The sequence below is a fragment of the Vicia villosa genome, unplaced genomic scaffold (genome assembly GCF_029867415.1).
Source record: "Vicia villosa cultivar HV-30 ecotype Madison, WI unplaced genomic scaffold, Vvil1.0 ctg.000828F_1_1, whole genome shotgun sequence".
Classification (NCBI taxonomy): Eukaryota; Viridiplantae; Streptophyta; class Magnoliopsida; order Fabales; family Fabaceae; genus Vicia; species Vicia villosa.
Window position 1 is genome coordinate 88,925 of NW_026705364.1, and position 20,449 is coordinate 109,373.

General features: G+C 33.0%; 1 protein-coding gene across 1 annotated transcript; it reads right to left on the reverse strand.

The window, feature by feature from the left end:
* Window positions 1-536: 536 nt before the first annotated feature.
* On the reverse strand, window positions 537-1,682 carry LOC131631451 (uncharacterized). Its single transcript, XM_058902248.1, has one exon. It carries the CDS (start codon window positions 1,680-1,682, stop codon window positions 537-539), a length of 1,146 nt encoding a protein of 381 aa, XP_058758231.1.
* Between the last annotated feature and the right edge of the window lie 18,767 nt (window positions 1,683-20,449).

The window sequence follows — 20,449 nt, forward strand, 5'->3', positions numbered from 1 at the left end:
ATTGGACTGCTAAGAAGCCTTCTTTTAATTCTCTTTTTCTTAATGGAGAAAGGACCTAATAACTCCAACAACTTTCTATCCTTCCTACCACTTCTGTTAATCCCCATATCTCTAACTATTGCATTCGACATCGTCCTCGCATTCAACCCAGAGACCCCGTCCGACGAGAGAGGATCTGCGACAGCCTCTTCTTTTCTGAATAGAGTGTCTAAAGAGCAGCTCACTTTAAACCCTTCAGAACCGGAAGAACTCAGATTCAACGCTTCAGTGCGCACTGTTGCTTTAGATTTCATAACTTCCACTAAGGCTTTGTCAAAGACTCCTGGGATTCCCTTCCGACTATCTTCATCAGCCACCAAAAGATTTTCTCCACCACCAATGGGCAACAGACTGCCTTCCTTTAAAAAATTATTGCCCTCAGAAATAGTTTTCGCCAAGCTCATAAAATTCTCTGTCTCCAGAGGTCCCAACACATCTGCATCCGCCGTTGATTCCTCCGAAAAAACATCATTCTCCTTCATAGCCAAGATATCTTCCTATTCTTCATTCCAATCCTTCTCCGAATCTGAAGATTCTCCGCCCCTAGAACCCGGATTCAGACCCTCATTGTTGAGATTAATCCGTATCGGACCGTGTAAATCTTCAATAATCTTAATGTTGAAAGAAACCCCATCAATGAGCACCGTCACTATCTCATTTAGAACTTTCGAGCACACTGTGCGAACCATGAATCTCCCCACATCCATATTCACTGCCTTCAGAGTTTGTTCATCAGCACAAATGTAAGTTCCAACTCTCTTTTCCAGCTGCTCAAAGAATTCAAATCTCCATGCGTGACACGGAACACCAAAAACCCTCAACCACGTTACCCTTTCTTCGTCCACGTCCTCCGCTTTCCACCTTCTAATCTCAGAGAACCATTGTTTCCACCACACCTCACCCTCCCTTATCAAAGCCCCGATATCACCTTCTTCTACCTCCTCCAACAAGCATAAGTTTGCCCCTAATGGTGTAACCCTTATAGAAAAGTAACCATCCAACTCAAAGCAAGTCCGGATATTATAAGTCATACCAGGAATAATGACTTTTCCGACGTAAGCCTTAGATAGCTTAGCAAAAACCTCCGGGTCAGATGAAAACTCCAAAATCGGCTTCGCTCCCTTCATATCCCCTTCCATCTTCTTAGCTGCAGCGACCTCCGCGAAAGACCTTGCATCCACAAACGAAACATCACCTCTGCCACTATTCCTCTGAAGTTGGTCCTGATGAACAAACTTCCGAGGCTCCTTACCTGAAACCCCTCCACCTCTTGAATACCTCTCGAATCTAGGTGGGTTTGCGTGGATTTTAACCCCGTCAATAATCACATTGTCCAGCTTGACTGCCAAAACTCTGACATCCTCCACCTGATTGAACCTGGCAAAACCGAACCTTTTACCAAATTTGTTCCTCTTCGGTGGAATCACCACTTCCACAACCTCGCCGATACACCCAAACAGCTCGAAAATCTCGCGCGCCTTCGCTCTATCAGGTATCTCTGAGAAGTAAATGGAAGCGCAACTAGCATCACTACCTGCTTCACTCCCTACTCCCCCTCTTCCACCATAAGGAAAAACGTCCCACCTTTGAACTAAATTCCTTAAGGCCCTCTTCCCATTGCTCCTTCGCCAAACTTCTGCCATTGCGAGGGAGACTCCTCAAGGAGAGAAATCCTAACAGCCCCAAATCGAAAACCACCAACACCTTCTTGCCAAGGTCCCTGAGCCCTAAAGCCAGGAATTTAAACCGAAGACAAAGAAAGTGGGTATTCCCTATCTAGGAAGCTACTAAGTTTCCCCGTGAGGAAGGGGAGCGAAGAAGCCAAGAAAAAAACGCAGAGAAACCGTCTCCGGTCATCGGAAATCGCCCATTTTCTTCGAACAGTTATACCAAAATATTTCTCTATAGATTTTTAATTTTATTCAAATTCATATCTTGGTTATAATATTAAAGAATCTTTAACATTTGTAGATGAATTTAATCAAATCGAATATGAATGTTCTAATGAACATGAAGTTGTAGAACTAACAGATGGCACTATTAACTGAGGGCACATCATTGCATTTCTTTCGACTATCCGTTAATAAATGAGCTCATTTCAATAGAATATTTTAAATATTTTACTGCCATATCAAATCAAGTTAAAATAAAGTATAGAGTCAAAATTACAACCGTGAAGACTTAAGTTTAAAAATTGACTAAAAAAAAGTTAAAATTTAAATTAACCAAAAAAGACTAAAAAACGAAAAACAGAAACAGAAACTTCTATAATCATTTTAATACAAAATCATGATTATTTTGATCCCATAGATTCTTTCTCTATGATCAACTTTTATGGGTACATAACTAATTTATATTGAGAAAGTTTCTTCAAAAAAGTAAAGAGAAAGCAATGATGTTATTATTTTATTTTGACGCAAGCAATGATATAATCATTGAATAATGCATAAAATGTAAAACTTTGTATTCCTAATGATTTTGACATTTGAATCATTGTCAAATATATTCATCATTAGATTTTGCTATATAGTAAAACAAACTAACACATACTTATTCCAAACAATTATTGAATTTGTTTGAGTCGTTTCTTGACTACAACTATCTTTTTCCCAGCTAATTATTATAAGTTTCTTATCCAACATCATTACTAGTTAATCTAATCATACCAATAATCATGTAAAAAAAATTATGGAAAAATGTGGTCCAATATTGTAAAGGATTGAAGGACAAATTTAACACTACTTGGTATCCTTGCTTTTTACATAATTAATTTTAGTAATAAGTTCCTCCTACAAATGTACTGTGGTTGGTTGTTTTGATTAAAAAAGTGTTAGTAATTTGCAAAATTTGGATAATAATTTGAATGTTGGCTTTATTTGATCACACCATTCTTATAGTACGTATATTAAGCTTAATTAGCATGTGTTTTAATTATTACTTTTGGTTCAATATTGTTGTGCTGTTTTCAGAAGTATATAGTATTAAGAAATTCAAATAATAGTTACTAATTAAGGAGTGATTGATGGTTCTATTTGTTTATCATGCAATGACAAAACACCACGTATACATTCAAATTAGATGTCATTTTTTAGTTTTGTATTAAAACAATTCTTAGAATTTTACACCTTTTCTATAAAATTATTATTAAGATTCTCAAATTTTTAGTTTTAAAAGTCTAAAGGTCGTAAGGACAAGAATGCAAGAAATGCATATGTTCAACCGATCCATGACAAGCTCAAAACACATCATATAACGAACTAATCTACTAACAGAAACGAAGAAGTCTGAAACACGCGAATTGAGAAAATCGAATTGGGTAATCGAAAATCTGAACCTCCGAGTATTTACCCGAACTGTTGCCTCCTTCTATCAATTTTCGATTTTCAGTGGTTTCATTCCTATTCTTTTAGCCACCTTCTTCGAAACCCCTACATGTGGTTTCGACTCCTTTTGTTGAACTCATGATGCTTTAGCGGCTTCTTCGTTCCTACAATTTTGAAATATATTTTCTTTCAATTCATTGAAGGATAGAAAAACACTTAGAAAGGGGAAGTTTGAATAAGTGTGACTTTAAAAACTCTTAAGATAAAAACAATGAACACAATATTTTTATCCTGGTTCGTTGTTAACGAAACTACTCCAGTCCACCCCCTTAGAGTGATTTACCTCACCTGAGGATTTAATCCACTAATCAATCTTGATTACAATGGTTTTCCACTTAGATACCCTCTAAGTCTTCTAGAGTATTCTGATCACAACCTGATCACTCTAGGAACACAATGCTTAGATACCCTCTAAGACTTTCTAGAGAATCCGATCACAACTTGATCTCCTATAGTTCTTTACAAATGAATGTAAACAAATTCTTACAAGAGTTATACAATGCTTCTTAAAAAGCTATAATCACAACTGTGATATTTCTCTTAAAGTTTAAGCTTAATCTCACCAAGATATTACAACAGTAATGAAGTGAGGTTGAAGATGAAGTTTGAGAGCTTTTGAATTTGACAGCGTTTTCGTATGTTTGCGCAAAGTGTTGTATTCAGCTTCTCATCAGAACTTCTATTTATAGGCGTTTGAGAAGATGACCATTGGGAGCATTTAATGCATTGCGTGATCCGTACAGCATTGCATTTAATGTTTCACTCTTTTGTCAACTACCTCGAGCCTTGCTTTTCCTACTTTAACTGGCTTTGCCTTTAATAGCTTCTAACGTTCCTTTTGTCAGTCAGCGTAGCCTGCCATCTTGTACTTGCTTCTGATCTAATCTTTATAGATACAACGTTTGAATATATCAGAGTCATAACAGCTTGGTGCAGAGCATCTTCTTGTCTTCTGACCTTGAAGTGCTTCTAGCGTGATACCATGAGAACTTTAGTGCTTCTGCTTCTGATCTCAAGTTCTTCTGATGCTTCAATAGACCATGTTCTGATTCTTCTTGACCATCTTCTGATGTCTTGCCAGAGCATGTTCCGATGTTGCATGCTGAACCTTCTGAGTCAGTGCTTCTTACGCTGATTTTGTGCATACTCTTTATATATTTCGTGAAATGGAAATTGCATAGGATTAGAGTACCACATTGTCTCAAGCAAAATTCATATACATTGTTATCATCAAAACTAAGAATATTGATCAGAACAAATCTTGTTCTAACATTCATCACCTAAGATTTTAAGACACAATTGAATATCCAGCTAGAGTAGAAATCGGGGTGATGTCAATTTAATCATCGACCACCTAGTTGCTCTCTGCCAATTCAACATCTATTAAAGCATTTTTATCAAGTTGAAGTCTAACTTAATATGCCTAAGTATGGTTCTTCAATAATCTTTAACTTCGCCTAATTTTGAATGCCTCCCTGAAGGTTCATATTTATGAGATTTGCCACTCTTCAGCCACCGTCAAAGCATATCACCCAAGGCCTACATAACCGTCCCTTTACGATTATACAATATCTTTCCTTGCCTTATCAGAAGTCAAATGATAAACACAGGTCTTTGTAATTGTTCTGTCACTAATACAAGTATCTATAATAGGAGCCTCCACCTCAAACTGAGTCATCTCCCCCATAGTTTATAAAAGCCTCATCGTGAGATCTATACTCTTCTACCTTTGATGGGACTCACTGAAAGTGATAAATTAGTGATTGATGAACTTTGATCCTCCAAGTTCCACTTCCAACAATTGATACCCCTTTCGACCTCTTGGATAGCCATTGAAGAAATAATGCACAACTTTACCATCAAGATAAATTGGCTTGATATGATTAATAAGAAAAGATTTGGTGTCCTTCTAAAAAGTGTAGGTTACAGTCCTCCTACTTTAAACCTCCATAAGTATTTGGATGTCTTGTAAATGAATACATCTCGATCTAAGTTACTTTGGCACCATCCCTACCCAAGAAACTACATGACAACTCAACAATAAAATGTAATTTTATTCCTTGTCTTCTACAAAACTCATTAAAGTGCTCCAAAATAACCTCCAAGCATCCATTGTGTCTTGATCTCAAATCCCATAGCTTGTCTTTTTACTAAAAGTCTGCAGTAGTTAACGATGAATGAACAATAACATTGTAACCTTCCAAAACATATAAGTAACATATTTTAGACCGTTTTTCTATCATCACATCACCATGTGAAATCTCCAAAATCCTATGTTCAACTCTAGTGGAATAGCCTAGATCATTAAACAAGCTCATACATAACAAATTTTGTTTAGGATCTGAAACATACTTCATGTTGTGAAGAAGAATACCGCGATCATCAAACATTTTAAATATGACCTTACCAATACCATGAACCATGTAGGCCTTATCGTCACCAAGGTTATCTACACTACCTTTCTCCAGCTTTAAATTCTCAAATATTATTTTCTGGGACACATGTGATAAGAGCAACCCGAGATCATGACTCAACCCTCTTCAATTGCTAAAATTGATCCCCACTAATGCACTATAATTTTCATAACCATCCTTATCACATGCATCAACAATCTCAACAGAATCTTCATAGTTCTCCCTCTCGGAACAATTCCTCTTGAAGCGATTGAGTTTTTTACATATAAAACGTTCTAACCTTGACTTGTCAAACCTCTTTCATTTGTGCATTCCTCTACGCTTAACTCGTCCTCTCAAGACATTGAAACCTTCCACATTATTGTCATTCTTCAAATCTTTCATCTTTGAAAATTCTTTGGACCTTGTGGTCGTATGGACTTCATCTAAAGTAATAACAGATTCCATACCATAAAGAACGATATACTTAAAGATATACTTAAAGTTCTCAAAGAATTTGGGTAATGAGTTCAATAAAAGTAAATTCTTGTCACAGTCTTTAATCTTCACCTCAATATTCTCTAGATCATCAATGATCTTATAAAATTTTATCAATAACTCCATTTGGGATTTTTTTCTCTGCTATTAAGAATGAGCAGAGTTGTGTTTTTAGACACATCTTATGCATTAAAGACTTGGTCATATATAATAATTCAATTTTTTCCACAACAAAGTCGTAGTCTAATCCTTTGCAACTTCCATTAGAACTTTATCCCGAGGAACAAGATAATGAAACTTCTGACTTTATCCAGCTTCTTGATCTTCTATGCTTGTGTTAGGCGTGCAGGCATACATGCTTCACACTTCAATGCTTCAATAAAGTTTTCTTTAGTTAAAATGGTTTGCATCTTCACTTTCCGCAATCCAAATTTGTTGTCTCTGGAAACCTTTTCAATATGCCATTTGAAGCCCTTGGTTATCACTTGCAAATAAAATCCATTGACCCCCGATGGGCTCCAATTATTGAGAAAGTAAGTACAAATGATTTTCAAACACCAAAAAATTTTATTTAGTGATACATAGGACAATAACAACCCAAATAAATGGTTTTTCAATAAAAATAATTGTGCTGGCAATAAGATAATAATTTGACTCGGAAGTGGATAAAGATAAAGTAAAGAAAAGAAGCACAATAATTTATTTATCTAGTTCGACTAAATGATCTACTTTGAGGAACCATTCTCCAAATCAATATAAGTGTTGTAACAAAATATTATAGATGAGTTACAAGAAAATGGTCATCCAAATTCTCAAAGAAACCCTATTTTTTACCCAAATATTTTTCATTCTCTTTAACTCTCTATATATGAAACACCTAAGTTTAAAGTATTTAGAATTGTTTTCAATTTTTTAAATGTCTCCAAAATTTTGCTAAATGATATTATTTTATTTTGACGCAAGCAATTATATTATTTTTGAATAATGTAAAAAATCTAAAACTTAGTATTCCTTGATGATTTTGACATTTGAATCATTGTAAAATAATTATTAGATTTTGCTAGATATTAACAAACTAACTCATACTTATTCAAAACAATTATTGAATTTGTTTTAGTCGTTTTTCGACTACAACTATCTTTTTCACAGCTAACTGTTATCGATTTTTTATCCATACATTATTACTTGTTAATCATACCAATAATCATCTAAAATAATTTATGGAAAAAATGTGGTCCAATATTATAAAGGATTAAAGGACAATTTAACACTAGTTGGTATATTCGCTTTTTATATAATTAATTAGTAATTGATAACTTCTTGCAACAAATGTACTGTGGTTGGTTGTTTGATTAAAAAAGTGTTAATTGTAAATTGTGTCTAATAATTTGAATGTTCGCTTTATTTGATCACAACATTCTTCATAAGTATTTGGCTTAATTAACATGTGTTATAATTATTAGTTTGGTCAAATATTGTTGCGCTAATGTTAGAAGTGTAGTATTAAAGAAATTCAAATAACAATGACTAATTAAGGAGTGATTGATGGTTCTATTTGTTTATCATGCATCGATAAAACACGAGGTAAGGGATATTTAAATTATGTCTTTTCTTGTTTTGAACTAAAGCAATTCTGCATTTTTTTTTTAATAAGCAGCAATTCTGCGTTTACCTAAATAACTATCCTTTTATGCTATCTAATTTTTTTTCTCTCAATATAATGTAAATCTTATGGTTTATCCCATATTAAATACAATTAAGTCTATATCGATTTGTTAATGAATATTTTGTTAATCTACAAGTAAAATTTATATTATTAAAAAAAATGAAATATATTTTTGGTATTTATAAATATCTTAAATTTTATTTTTAGTTGCTATTAAAAAATGACAATTTTGTCCCTAAATAATTTTATTGCACGCAGTTTTAACCTTTGCTACTTTTTAAGAATTTGAAAACTAGTTAATTACCTTTTAAGTTTTATAATTTTAAATAATTTTTTTGATACATGTTTTAAATATTGTAAAATATTCATTTATAAAATTTTAGAATTTCTTAAAATAAAAAAGAATTAAATATAAATATTTTAAAATTTATAAAATAATGATAAAAGTAATGAAAAAATCACCTTATAAATAAAATTTTGAATTTTTTTTTCAAGAAAATTTTCAAAACGTTCTAAATATTTCAGCAAAATAATTATTCTAAAGTATACATTAATTTAAAAGTAAGGATTAAAATTACGTGCTTAATAATTTTATATCACTACAAGAAAAGTGTGATATAGCCACCTGATTTTGCGATGTGATTATCACGTGGCTCAAAAAAGTGTGTTGCGACGTGATAATCACGTCACTATAAGTTTTTAATATTAAAAAACTAAAATCAACGTTGGCACATGGGGTGTCAGAAATATTATTTTAAAAAAAAATTTGCGAAGTAAAAAACACGTCGCAACCACTAAATAAAATAAAATAAATGCAAAGTAGGTAAAGTAGACTGACGTTTCAAAGGGGGGGAATTTCAAATTCTCATTTTTTTTTGTTGCGGCGTGTATATCACGTCGCAAACTTTTTAGTATATCACGCACATCAGTTAATGCAGTCATGTGTGCAGTTGACTGACACATTTATGACTGTTAGGATGTTGCGACGTGATTTTCATGTTGCTGACTAGACACGTGAAAATCACGTCGGTAAATATAATATACCCATTCGCGTTTCACTCCTCTTCCCAGAACCCCCATTTCAGTTTTTCTTCCCCTAAACCCTCTTCCTCTCCTCCCTCTTCAACCCTCCTCTCTCTTCAACCCACCATCTCTTTAAGTCTCAAATTTTTCTTTTATTTTCATACAATCCCCCATTTTCAGGTATGCAATCTTCACTTGTTCTTGTTATTTTTTTTTTTTTTAATTTTTTGCTAAGAATATATATTACATTCTGATTTTGATTTAATATACGTGTAGGTGAAGAATTTATGATTTTGATTCAACTACAAGAGCTCACTAAATGTTGTTCAAGTTCATTGAGGTTTTTTTCTCCAATTTTATTTATCTAATTTTTAAGATTTTTTGATGTGATTATATATATATATATATATATATATATATATATATATATATATATATATATATATATATATATATATATATATATATATATATATATATATATATATATATATATATATGTTATAGATTAATTTGATATATAATTTATTTTTTGATGTGATTATATGTTATAGATTAATTTGATATATAATTTAGATTTTTATATGTGGTTATCTAATTAGAAAAATAATATGTTCCACGGATGCAATAAGATGTTAGAGTTTTTTTTTTACACAAATGCAATGTTAGAGTTGGTGTTATTGATTTATTAGTAGTAGTAAACAGTTGATTAGATTAATAAATAATTATAGTAGATCACTAAAATGTTATTGATTTATAATTAGAAGTAGTAAACATTTGACAATATTAAATGAATATAGTAGATCATTAAGACTTAGATACAAATTTTAAAATAATTATTTATAAACAAATTTTAAAGTGGTGTATGTATCTTGATCTATAATTTTAAACTCTTTTATGATGTATCTTAATAAAAACAGATTTTATGTTATAATTTTTAGAATGTATATATATAAAAACAGAATATTAGGATGTTATAATTTTTAGAATCTTATAATTATAGATTTATATATATATATATATATATATATATATATATATATATATATATATATATATATATATATATATATATATATATATATATATATATATATATATATAGATTAATTTGATATATAATTTAGATTTTTATATGTGATTATCTAATTAGAAAAATAATATGTTCCACGGATGCAATAAGATATTAGAGTTTTTTTTTTACACAAATGCAATGTTAGAGTTGGTGTTATTGATTTATTAGTAGTAGTAAACATTTGATTAGATTAATAAATAATTATAGTAGATCACTAAAATGTTATTGATTTATAATTAGAAGTAGTAAACATTTGACAATATTAAATGAATATAGTAGATCATTAAGACTTAGATATAAATTTTAAAATAATTATTTATAAACAAATTTTAAAGTGGTGTATGTATCTTGATCTATAATTTTAAACTCTTTTATGATGTATCTTAATAAAAACAGATTTTATGTTATAATTTTTAGAATGTATATATATAAAAACAGAATATTAGGATGTTATTATAATTATAGAATATTAGGATGTTATAATTTTTAGAATCTTATAATTATATATTTAATAAAAACGAAAATATTATATATAATATGTATTATTGTTAGAATGTATATATTGTTAGAATGTTATAGAATGTATATATTGTTAGAATGTTAGAATGTATATATTGTTAGAAAATTATATTGTAGAAAATTATTTACTTATAGTTGATATAAGTAAATGTTTAATTATTGTTACTAAAAAGAGAATGATTGGATATATGTGCAGTATGGAATATTATTTGTATTATCGTAGTTGGATGTACGATAGAGTGGAACCAGGAAGACGTGCACTTAAACTCAATTTTATAGAAGGAGTTAACGGGTTTATCACGTGGGCGTTTGCTCAAGAATGTTGTCGAAGCGAAGGAGGAGTTAGGTGTCCCTATCTTAAATGTGAATGTAGACCTATAATTAGTGACCCAGAGGAAGTGGTCAGACATTTGTATAGAAGGGGTTTCATGGAAAATTATTGGGTTTGGACGTTTAAGGGTGAAAAATTGCCGAGTAACGTACCAGAGACTAGCAGTACGCATGCTTCAAGTAGTCGTCCGCCAATGGAATATGAGGAAAGAACGCCTATTGAATATGAAGAAAACTTTAATCAGATCGGTGACATGGTTGAGGATGCTTTTAGTGTGAACGTGACCTATGATCAACCTGAAGATTTTGATGGGGAGGAGATGTCGAACGAGGAAGCGCAGAGATTTTATCAGTTGTTGAATGAGATGAATACGCCATTGTTTGACGGTTCGTCTGACTCAAAGTTATCAATGTGTGTGAGATTATTGGCCACCAAGTCAAATTGGAATGTTCCTGATCAGTGTTTGGAATTCTTTGTAAAAATGATGTTGGACTCAATAGCAATGAAAGACAACTTACCTACAACATTTTATGAAGCAAAGAAGTTGGTGTCGAAGTTGGGCTTAAGAGTAAGAAAGATTGATTGTTGCATTAATGGTTGTATGTTGTTTTATGACAATGAGTTTGGTACTCAAGATGGATTGTTGGAGGAATGCAAATTTTGTATGAGTCTAAGATATAAAGTTCGCAGTAGAGCCATTAACACTAATCAAGACCGTGTAGAAGTAAAGTCCATGTTTTATCTTCCGATAATTCCAAGGTTAAAAAGAATGTTTGCTTCAATGCACAGTGCAAGTCAAATGACATGACATCATACAAACAAAACAAGTCCAGGCACTATGCGGCATCCATCTGATGGCGAGGAATGGAAACACTTTGATCGAATACATCCTGATTTTGCCGCAGAACCTAGAAATGTCAGGCTTGGATTATGCTCAGATGGTTTTGCTCCTTATGCTCAAGCGTCGGGAAGTGCGTATTCTTGTTGGCTAGTTATTGTAACCCCTTACAACCTCCCTCCCGAGATGTGCATGACAAAACCATACATGTTTTTGACGTGCGTCATTCCAGGACCTTCGAGTCCAAAAGCCGGAATTGATGTGTATTTACAACCTTTAATTGATGATTTGAAGAGGTTGTGGATTGGTGGAGAATGGACTTATGATATATCACGTAAACAAAACTTTACTATGCGAGCTGCGTTGATGTGGACCATCAACGACTTTCCAACATATGGCATATTGTCTAGTTGGGGTACACATGGCAGAATGGGTTGTCCACATTGTATGAGATACACCAAGGCGTTTACGTTGGATAAAGGGGGGAAAAGCTCATGGTTTGACTGTCACCGCAGATTTCTACCAAAAAATCATTCGTATAGAAAGAACAAGACAAAATTCATAAAAGACAAACAGGTAACATATATGCCTCCGCCCGATTGTCACCAGGTGCTGTATAGGACCAAGTTTGTGGGCTACCAAAAATTACAGATACTGGAAAGGCATGTAGAATTGAAGGATATGGGGTCGATCACAATTGGACAAAAAGAAGTATATTTTGGGACCTTCCATATTGGAAAGATAATTTGTTGCGCCATAATCTAGATGTTATGCATATTGAGAAGAATTTTTTTGATAATGTATTTAACACCGTGATGGATGTTAAAGACAAGACGAAAGATAATGAGAAGGCTATACATGACATGGAAAAATGGTGCAATCGAAAAGAGTTGGAGTTGAAGCCTCAACCAAATGGAAAATTATTGAAACCGAAGATTTGTTTCAGTCTGACCTCCCAAGAAGGTAAAGCGGTTTGTTGGTGGTTAAAAGAATTGAGAATGCCCGACGACTATTCTTCAAATTTAGCAAGGTGTGCTGACGCTAACACTGGGAAGTTGCATGGTATGAAAAGTCATGATTGCCATGTTTTTATGGAACAATTGCTACCAATTGAGTTTGGTTCTCTACCTAAACATGTGCTTAATCCACTGACTGAAATTAGTCAATTTTTCAGAGATATTTGTGCTTCAGCTTTAAAAGTAGATGACATCATTAAGTTGGATCAAAATATTCCATTCATTCTATGCAAGTTTGAACAAGTATTTCCGCCTGGTTTTTTTGACTCCATGGAACATCTACCTGTGCATCTTGCCTATGAAGCTTATCTTAGAGGACCTGTTCAAAATAGGTGGATATATCCGTTTGAAAGGTTCATGGGTGATTCAAAACGTTCAGTGAAAAATAAGGCTAGAGTTGAAGGATCGATATGTGCACATTACTTGCATCGAGAAACATCACATTTTTGCAGTCACTATTTCAAGCATTAGATGTTACCTCCAAGAATCATTTGAAATTCTGTCAATGTTAGTGAAAGGAGTCAATTCACTTTATCGGTATTCGGGCTTCCAGGCCGTCCATCTGGAAAAAAAGGTGTGCATTGGTTGACGCAACAAGAAATGCAATCTGCCCATGTTCATGTCTTGATCAACTGCGTTGAAGTTAAACCATTTCTTGAGTAAGTATACATACCCCTAACTTTTAATTTTCTTTACAATCATAAAACTCATTACTCTGAAACTTATAATGTGTTTCTTTTTAGGGAATTCAACAACACCTATTTTTATTGTGAATGGTATGATCCAATTAGAGGCACAAAAATAGATAGGACATATGGTACTGTTGAGATTCAAATGGACCGGAGGTACAAAGAGTATGACCCTTTCATAATGTCACATATTGTTAGGCAAGTTTATTATGTTCCTTATCCTTCATTTGTGCCACGTAAACGAGGGTGGTGTGTTGTCATAAAAACAAAACCAATGGGTCATATTGAATCTGACAATCTAGTGGAAGAAGATTTTGCTTTCCAAGTTGATGAAGTGGAACAAATTAATGATGTGGTTGCAGATGAACAAACTACAAGTTTGTCTGATACAATGGTTGACGGGCATCTAGTTGATTCTTCTATATTGGATGAAGAGCATGAAGATATTGCTCTGAGGACAATATCACATCAAATGATGATAATGATGTGGATGACGAGCATGAAGATTTAGAATAATGAATATGTGTTATTGAAAATGTATTTTTATAATTTCACTTAATGAACTATGTATTGAATGTGTTAATGAAAACCAGTTGTTGAGATTATATTTTTATAATTTTACTTAGTGAACCATTTGTTGAATATATTTATATTAATTGTGTAATCTCTATAAATAGGTAAAATGCCACCCCGACCTGATAAAGGTAAGGGTGTAACTGATAGTTGTAAGAAGAAGTCCCAACGCCCACGAGTAGTAGTATGTCAGTCACCTCAGTCGGCCACGTGTCCTCCCCCGTAGAGTCAGGTTAATCGTATGTCCATGGCCAGTACTCAGGCTTTTCTGCTACTACTCTCCTCTCCGTATCCATATGACAGTCCGTCTTTTATTACCCCACCACCACCTGGTTACCCATCCTTCCAGCAGTCACAGATGCCCCCATCCTTCCATCAGACACATGTGCCCCCATCCTTTCGGCAGACCGGAGGATTTGGTTTTCCACCTTCCACACAGATTAGTCCCTCATCTTTCCAGCAGACTGGAGGATCTAGTTTTCCACCTCCCACACAAATTAGTCCCTCATCTTTCCAGCAGACTGGAGGATCTAGTTTTCCACCTCCCACACAGACTGGTCCCACCCCACCATCTTTCCAGCAGACTGGAGGATCTAGTTTTCCACCTCCCACACAGACTGGTCCCACCCCACATCCCCACATGTGCCTCCACAGGATGATGATCACGCGGAGGATGAGACTGCGGAGGGTGAGTTGGATGGGAGCAATCTTCGAGGGGATGATGATCCGAGTAAGATTCATATCATTGACGGGAGATTTTTTATTAGGCCCGAAGGAAGCTCGTAAGTTTCTTATTTATCAATTTTTATTTAAGTATACGTTTCCATTTTTAATAACTTTATAATTAATGCTAATTCAATTAATGTTGTTTAGATTCACGCCAAGTCGGACTGTTGCCAAAGTTATAAGTTATATAATTCAGCAGAATAATAAAAAACTTATAAAGACTTTTAAAGATGTTAAGGGCGAGGATAGAGAACATTGGTTTACGCATTTTCAGGTATACTTAATTTATTGTTTAAGTTATTGTTATTTAAATGACTTTTTCACTACAGTTATCTAACTTTTATTTTATCTACTTTTATTGTAGGAATAATGTGTGTGGGAACCAACGAAAGAGAGATAGATTAAAAAAAATTATTATGGCAGAACTGCAAGACGACTTTCTGACATGCTACGACGTGTTAGAAAGCGTTGGGAACTTCATGGCATTCGTCCCAGTTGGATAGGAGAAGAAATCTTTCAGGAACTTCTTAAATATTGGGAGAGTGATGAGTTTGCAGCCAAATCTGAAAATGCAAAGAAGATGAGAGCATCTGAAAAGGGGGGTTGCCTTAATGCTGTTGGAAGTATAAGCACTGCTGAGCATGTTCGACGCCTGGTAATAATTATTACCACTTCTTAAAGTTATAATTTCAATTAATAATTGATATTATTAATTATAGTTTATTTTGTTATTTAGACTAAGGAATTAAATAGACCACCACTTATGACCGAGCTGGTTGCGAGGACTCGGAAAAAGAAAACAGGAGTTTTTGTTGACGATCGTACACAAAAAGCTATGGTGAGTTATTTAAGTTGGGTATTATATTTGTTTAAGCTATCGGTATTATTTTTTTAAGCTATCGGTATTATTTGGTTAAGTTGGGTATTATATTTGGTTAAACTATCGGTATTATTTGGTTAAGTTGGGTATTATATTTGGTTAAGCTATCGGTATTATATTTGGTTAAGCTATCGGTATTATTTGGTTAAGTTGGGTATTATATTTGGTTAAGCTATCCGTATTATATTTGGTTAAGCTATCGGTATTATTTGGTTAAGTTGGGTATTATATTTAGTTAACCAATCGGTATTATTTTTTTAAGCTATCGGTATTTCTTTAAGCGATGAATTGTGATGTATTTGGTGGCGATTGTGAAGTGCCGATAAAGTGTTGATATATATGAATTAAATTGGTGATAAAAGTGCCGATTCTGAACTGATGTAAATGCTTATGTATGACATAAACGATAATGTATCCTCTGGCGTGTGCATATATATATATATATATATATATATATATATATATATATATATATATATATATATATATATATATATATATATATATATATATATATATATATATATATATATATATATATATATATATATATGCTTATGTGATGATTGATGATATGATCGGTATATCCGAATGAATATTAACTTGATGATGCAAAAAATATTGCAAATTGAAAACCATGAATATGTGATTCCTTAATTTGTTGATGAAGTTTTATTATTCTGATTTATTAATTAATTCCGACAGGTAGAAAGGGGTTGTTATAATTTTCATGTGGCATGTGAGATGTTGTGGTGTGAAAATAATGTGGCAACTAAATTTGTGGCGTGAAATTCATGTGGCATGTGAGATGTTGTGGTGTGAAAATCATGTGGCAACTAAATTTGTGGCGTGAAATTCATGTGGCAACTAAATTATATTTAACTTTTTTTTTGTATGTGTAGGAGGATTATCAGGCATTGCTTGTACAATTTCTTACTATTAATCCTCAGTATACTCCAATACCGGGAGAGCCGCTTCATCCGGATGTGGATTTTTATCTTTGGACTAAAGTCATTGGCGGCAAGGGGCCTAACGGGTGTTTTTTTGGTGGTGGAAATTTGGCTGGCACCTTGAGACCTGATGATAGAACTCTATATCAAAGAGTTCTCGACGGGGAAGGAGGTTCACGTCCTGTAACTTTAACAGATGAACAGAGAGAAACCGTAAGACAATTGACGGTAAATGAGGTGAGGCGGCGGAACGTGAAGCGACACTAAAAGCCCAAATGGAGGCCCAAATGATGGCAATGCGGAATGATCATCAGCGGGAAATGGTGGTCATGGTGAAAAGACAATCGGATATGGAGGCACAAATGCGACAATTTATGCAATCTTTTGGTGGAAACCAAAATATGAGGGGTTCTGCGCCGACTGATCAGAAAAATCTAAATGATGATGAGTTTCCCGACCCGTACTGATTGTTGATTTAATTTAGTTTTTATTTTGTTGTTACTTTTGATTTTGAATTTGTGTAAACTATTAATTAAATTATAATTACATTATTTAGTAATATTAGATTTATAATTTTAGTTTCTTAATTTTTATATTTTAGTATATTTAGTTTATTGAATTAATTTATAAGTTTTATTAATTTTAATATATTTATTTTATTAATTTAGTTTTATATATATATATATATATATATATATATATATATATATATTTGGTTTTTTGCAAAAAAAAATATTAGTGACGTGATTTCCATGTCACTAAGTAGTGACATGAAAATCACGTCGCAACATTACACATTTAAATGCACTTTTCATTTACTCCTAGGCAAATTTAGTGACGTGATTTTCATGTCACTAAGTAGTGACATGTAAATCACGTCGCAACTAAAAATGCTTTTTCTGACCCAAACGCTGCTACGCCTGCTCTGACTGAATGTGCATTAATCTCTGGTCCATATTTTGCGACGTGATTTTTACTTCACTAAATAGTGAAGTGAAAATCACGTCACTAAAAGTTGTCAGCTTGCCTCCTGCGACGAAAATTATCACGTCGCAAATATTGGTTTGTTATGTGTTTTTTTAGTTTGTGGCGTGATATTCACGTCACTACTGAGATTTTTTTTTGTAGTGGATTAACTAAGATATATCATTTATTTTTATAAAGGGCTAAAACAAAATTTAATATTTTATAGAGAGAGAAAACATATTTAATCCCTAAAAAAACAACTTTTTAGAAGTTTAAATATTGTTCAAGCTTCACCGGTAACTAAGTTCTCTTAGCATAAAAATTTAGTAATGTGATAGTTTGGATTACACTCAACAACTATTAAAGATATAAAATTCAGTTTATTAATAAAATTTATTCAAGATATGAAACAGTTTGATTCCTTTTTTTATTAAAATAATTTTTATAATATTATATATTTTTGTTTACAAAAAATTACAATTTTTTTAAATAAAACTTCCAATAAAAATTTAATTTAAATAGTTTTTCATACAATGTTATTCTATGTATTTTATTCTTTTACCGAAACTTTTTTAAAATATTAAAATTTCAAAAAATCACATAAATGTGAAACAATTTTGAATAATTTTCATAAAATTTATTTTTGACATATAATTTTTAATTTTATTTTTTGTGATTTTAACTATATTTTAATCTTTAATAATACATATTTATGTTATTAGATGTCAAAATTATTATTTTTTAATTATATAAAATAACTTTAATTATTATTTAATATTTTTTTTAAAAAAGTTTTAACAAAAATTATGTTTAAATATAATTTTTATTTATTTTTTATAGCTAAATTTGTGTACTATAATGAGAAACACCTTCGTCGGTGTTTATTTTTTATTTCTAATAAAAATAGGGAAATTGAATGATCTTATTTAATCGCTGGGCGTTTTTATTCGCGAGGATGAAGGCACAAAGGGCAAAACCAAGATTGACATGGCTAGGCTTGTTATTCGTACTAAAAAGCTCTCAATGATCAATGAAGAAGTCAAGGTTAAAGTTGATAACAACGTTTTTAAAATTCTTTTGATGGAAGAAGCTCAAGGTTAAAGTATTCATAATGCTTTTACGGTGAAGATTGAATCCTCATATGAAGATTCTATTAACGATAGAGAGAATAACGAAGGTAAGAGTGAGTATGAGTATGTACCAGAGTCTGTTATTGGAATCGGAGGTGGGAGTGATCAGGTGACGGAGGAGGATAAAGAAGAATGCGGTATAGAGTCTGCTAACGAAGAGAAAGGGTTGGATAAAGAGATTCAATATCCTTTAGGTAATGCAGAGCCTTCTTTGGGGTTTAAGGAAGGTATGATAGTGATAAATCGTATCTTGGGACTGGATTATTTGGCGGATCCGATTCTCAAGGAACTAGAGTTTGCAGGTGGGAAAGTGGTCAGTCCTAGGATTGTCACGTGCTCGGCGAGGTGTGTTTTAAGTGGAGAAAGAATTAGGTCGGTGCCTGATAAAGGTTTAGCAATAATGGGCCCATATTCTCAAGGCATGTTATCTTTTGATGAGGCTTTCACTAACTCTAAGAAATTAAGGCCGAAACCCAAGAAGTGGTGTGACGTTATAGAGTTGGAATAAAGTAAGAAATTAGGCATTCGTACTTTACTTTCCTAAACCCTAATTTCCCCCCAAAATTCATAGTAAATTTTTAAAAACTAAGAAGAAGGGAGAGGAAGAGGACGAATTCTCAGGAGGATCGATTCTCTGTTGTGAATCAATGATGGACTCTGACATTGCTAAATGTAGTATCAGGTTGAAAATTAACAAGGAGTCCATGGTAGCGAAAACGGTAAAAGACTTCATCTTAAGATTGGGGATGGTCTGCGCGGGTCCTGAAGAAGATGTTCAGAAGAAAATCGAAGTTATAGAGAAGAGAGACAAGGAGGGGTTGATTGTTAGGAAGGCGGAAACAGGAATCCTGAAATGATTATTGTTACTCTAAATATTAGAGGAGGGGTAGCTTCATAAAAAGGAAGACGATTGGCTTTATGATTCAATCTGGTAAGGTCAATGTTTGTCTTCTTCAAGAAACAAAATTGTGTAGTTTTAATTTGAAGATGATTGAAGAGTTTTTGGGGGCGAAGGAAGTGGAGTGGATGTATATGGATTCAATCTGAGCTTCAGGAGGTTCTTTTATTCTATGGAGGAAGTATTCTTTGGAACTTATTCATAGTTTTAAAGGTTTGGGATTTGTGGGGTTGAAGGCGCTTCACAAAGGCTCATGTGTAAATTTCATTAATGTGTATGCTCCCTATGACATGGTTTTGAGAAAAGAGGTTTGGAAGAATATTTTGAGGTTGAAGAATTTGGCTGTGGGGGAGAAATGGTGCATAGGTCGTGATTTTAACACATTGTTGTTCAAGGAAGAGAGGATCGGGAAGAGTGTAGGCAGTAGCGGCAAGGATTCAACAGACTTTTATAATATTTTGGAGGAGATGAAGCTCATTGGTCTGCCTTGTACGGAAGGGAGATTTACCTAGTTTAGTGGTGTCATACCCCAATTTTTTACCCTAAGATCATACATCATTTGCATCTTAATCATTATTCAAGAGCTTCATCTTGAAAATCCGTTTTCAGTATTGTGCTTACTTCATCTCTGAGGGGAACCATCAAGCACCCATATTTGTTTAACTTGTTTAATACTAACCAAAATCCAAAAATATGCATTTTGTTTCTTTTGTTTGTGTTTCACAGGTAAGAGATCGAGCAAGAACCAAAGCAGTTCAAAGAAGAACAATTTTGAAAATTTTGCTATGGAAATTGATTTACCCATATGGGAAATCGATTTCCCTGAACGAAATTTGAAAAAAAAAAGGAAGCATGA

Excerpts from the sequence above, each read along its gene's own strand:
- LOC131631451 (XM_058902248.1), bottom strand. The coding sequence starts at position 1,682 with ATGGCAGAAGTTTGGCGAAGGAGCAATGGGAAGAGGGCCTTAAGGAAT.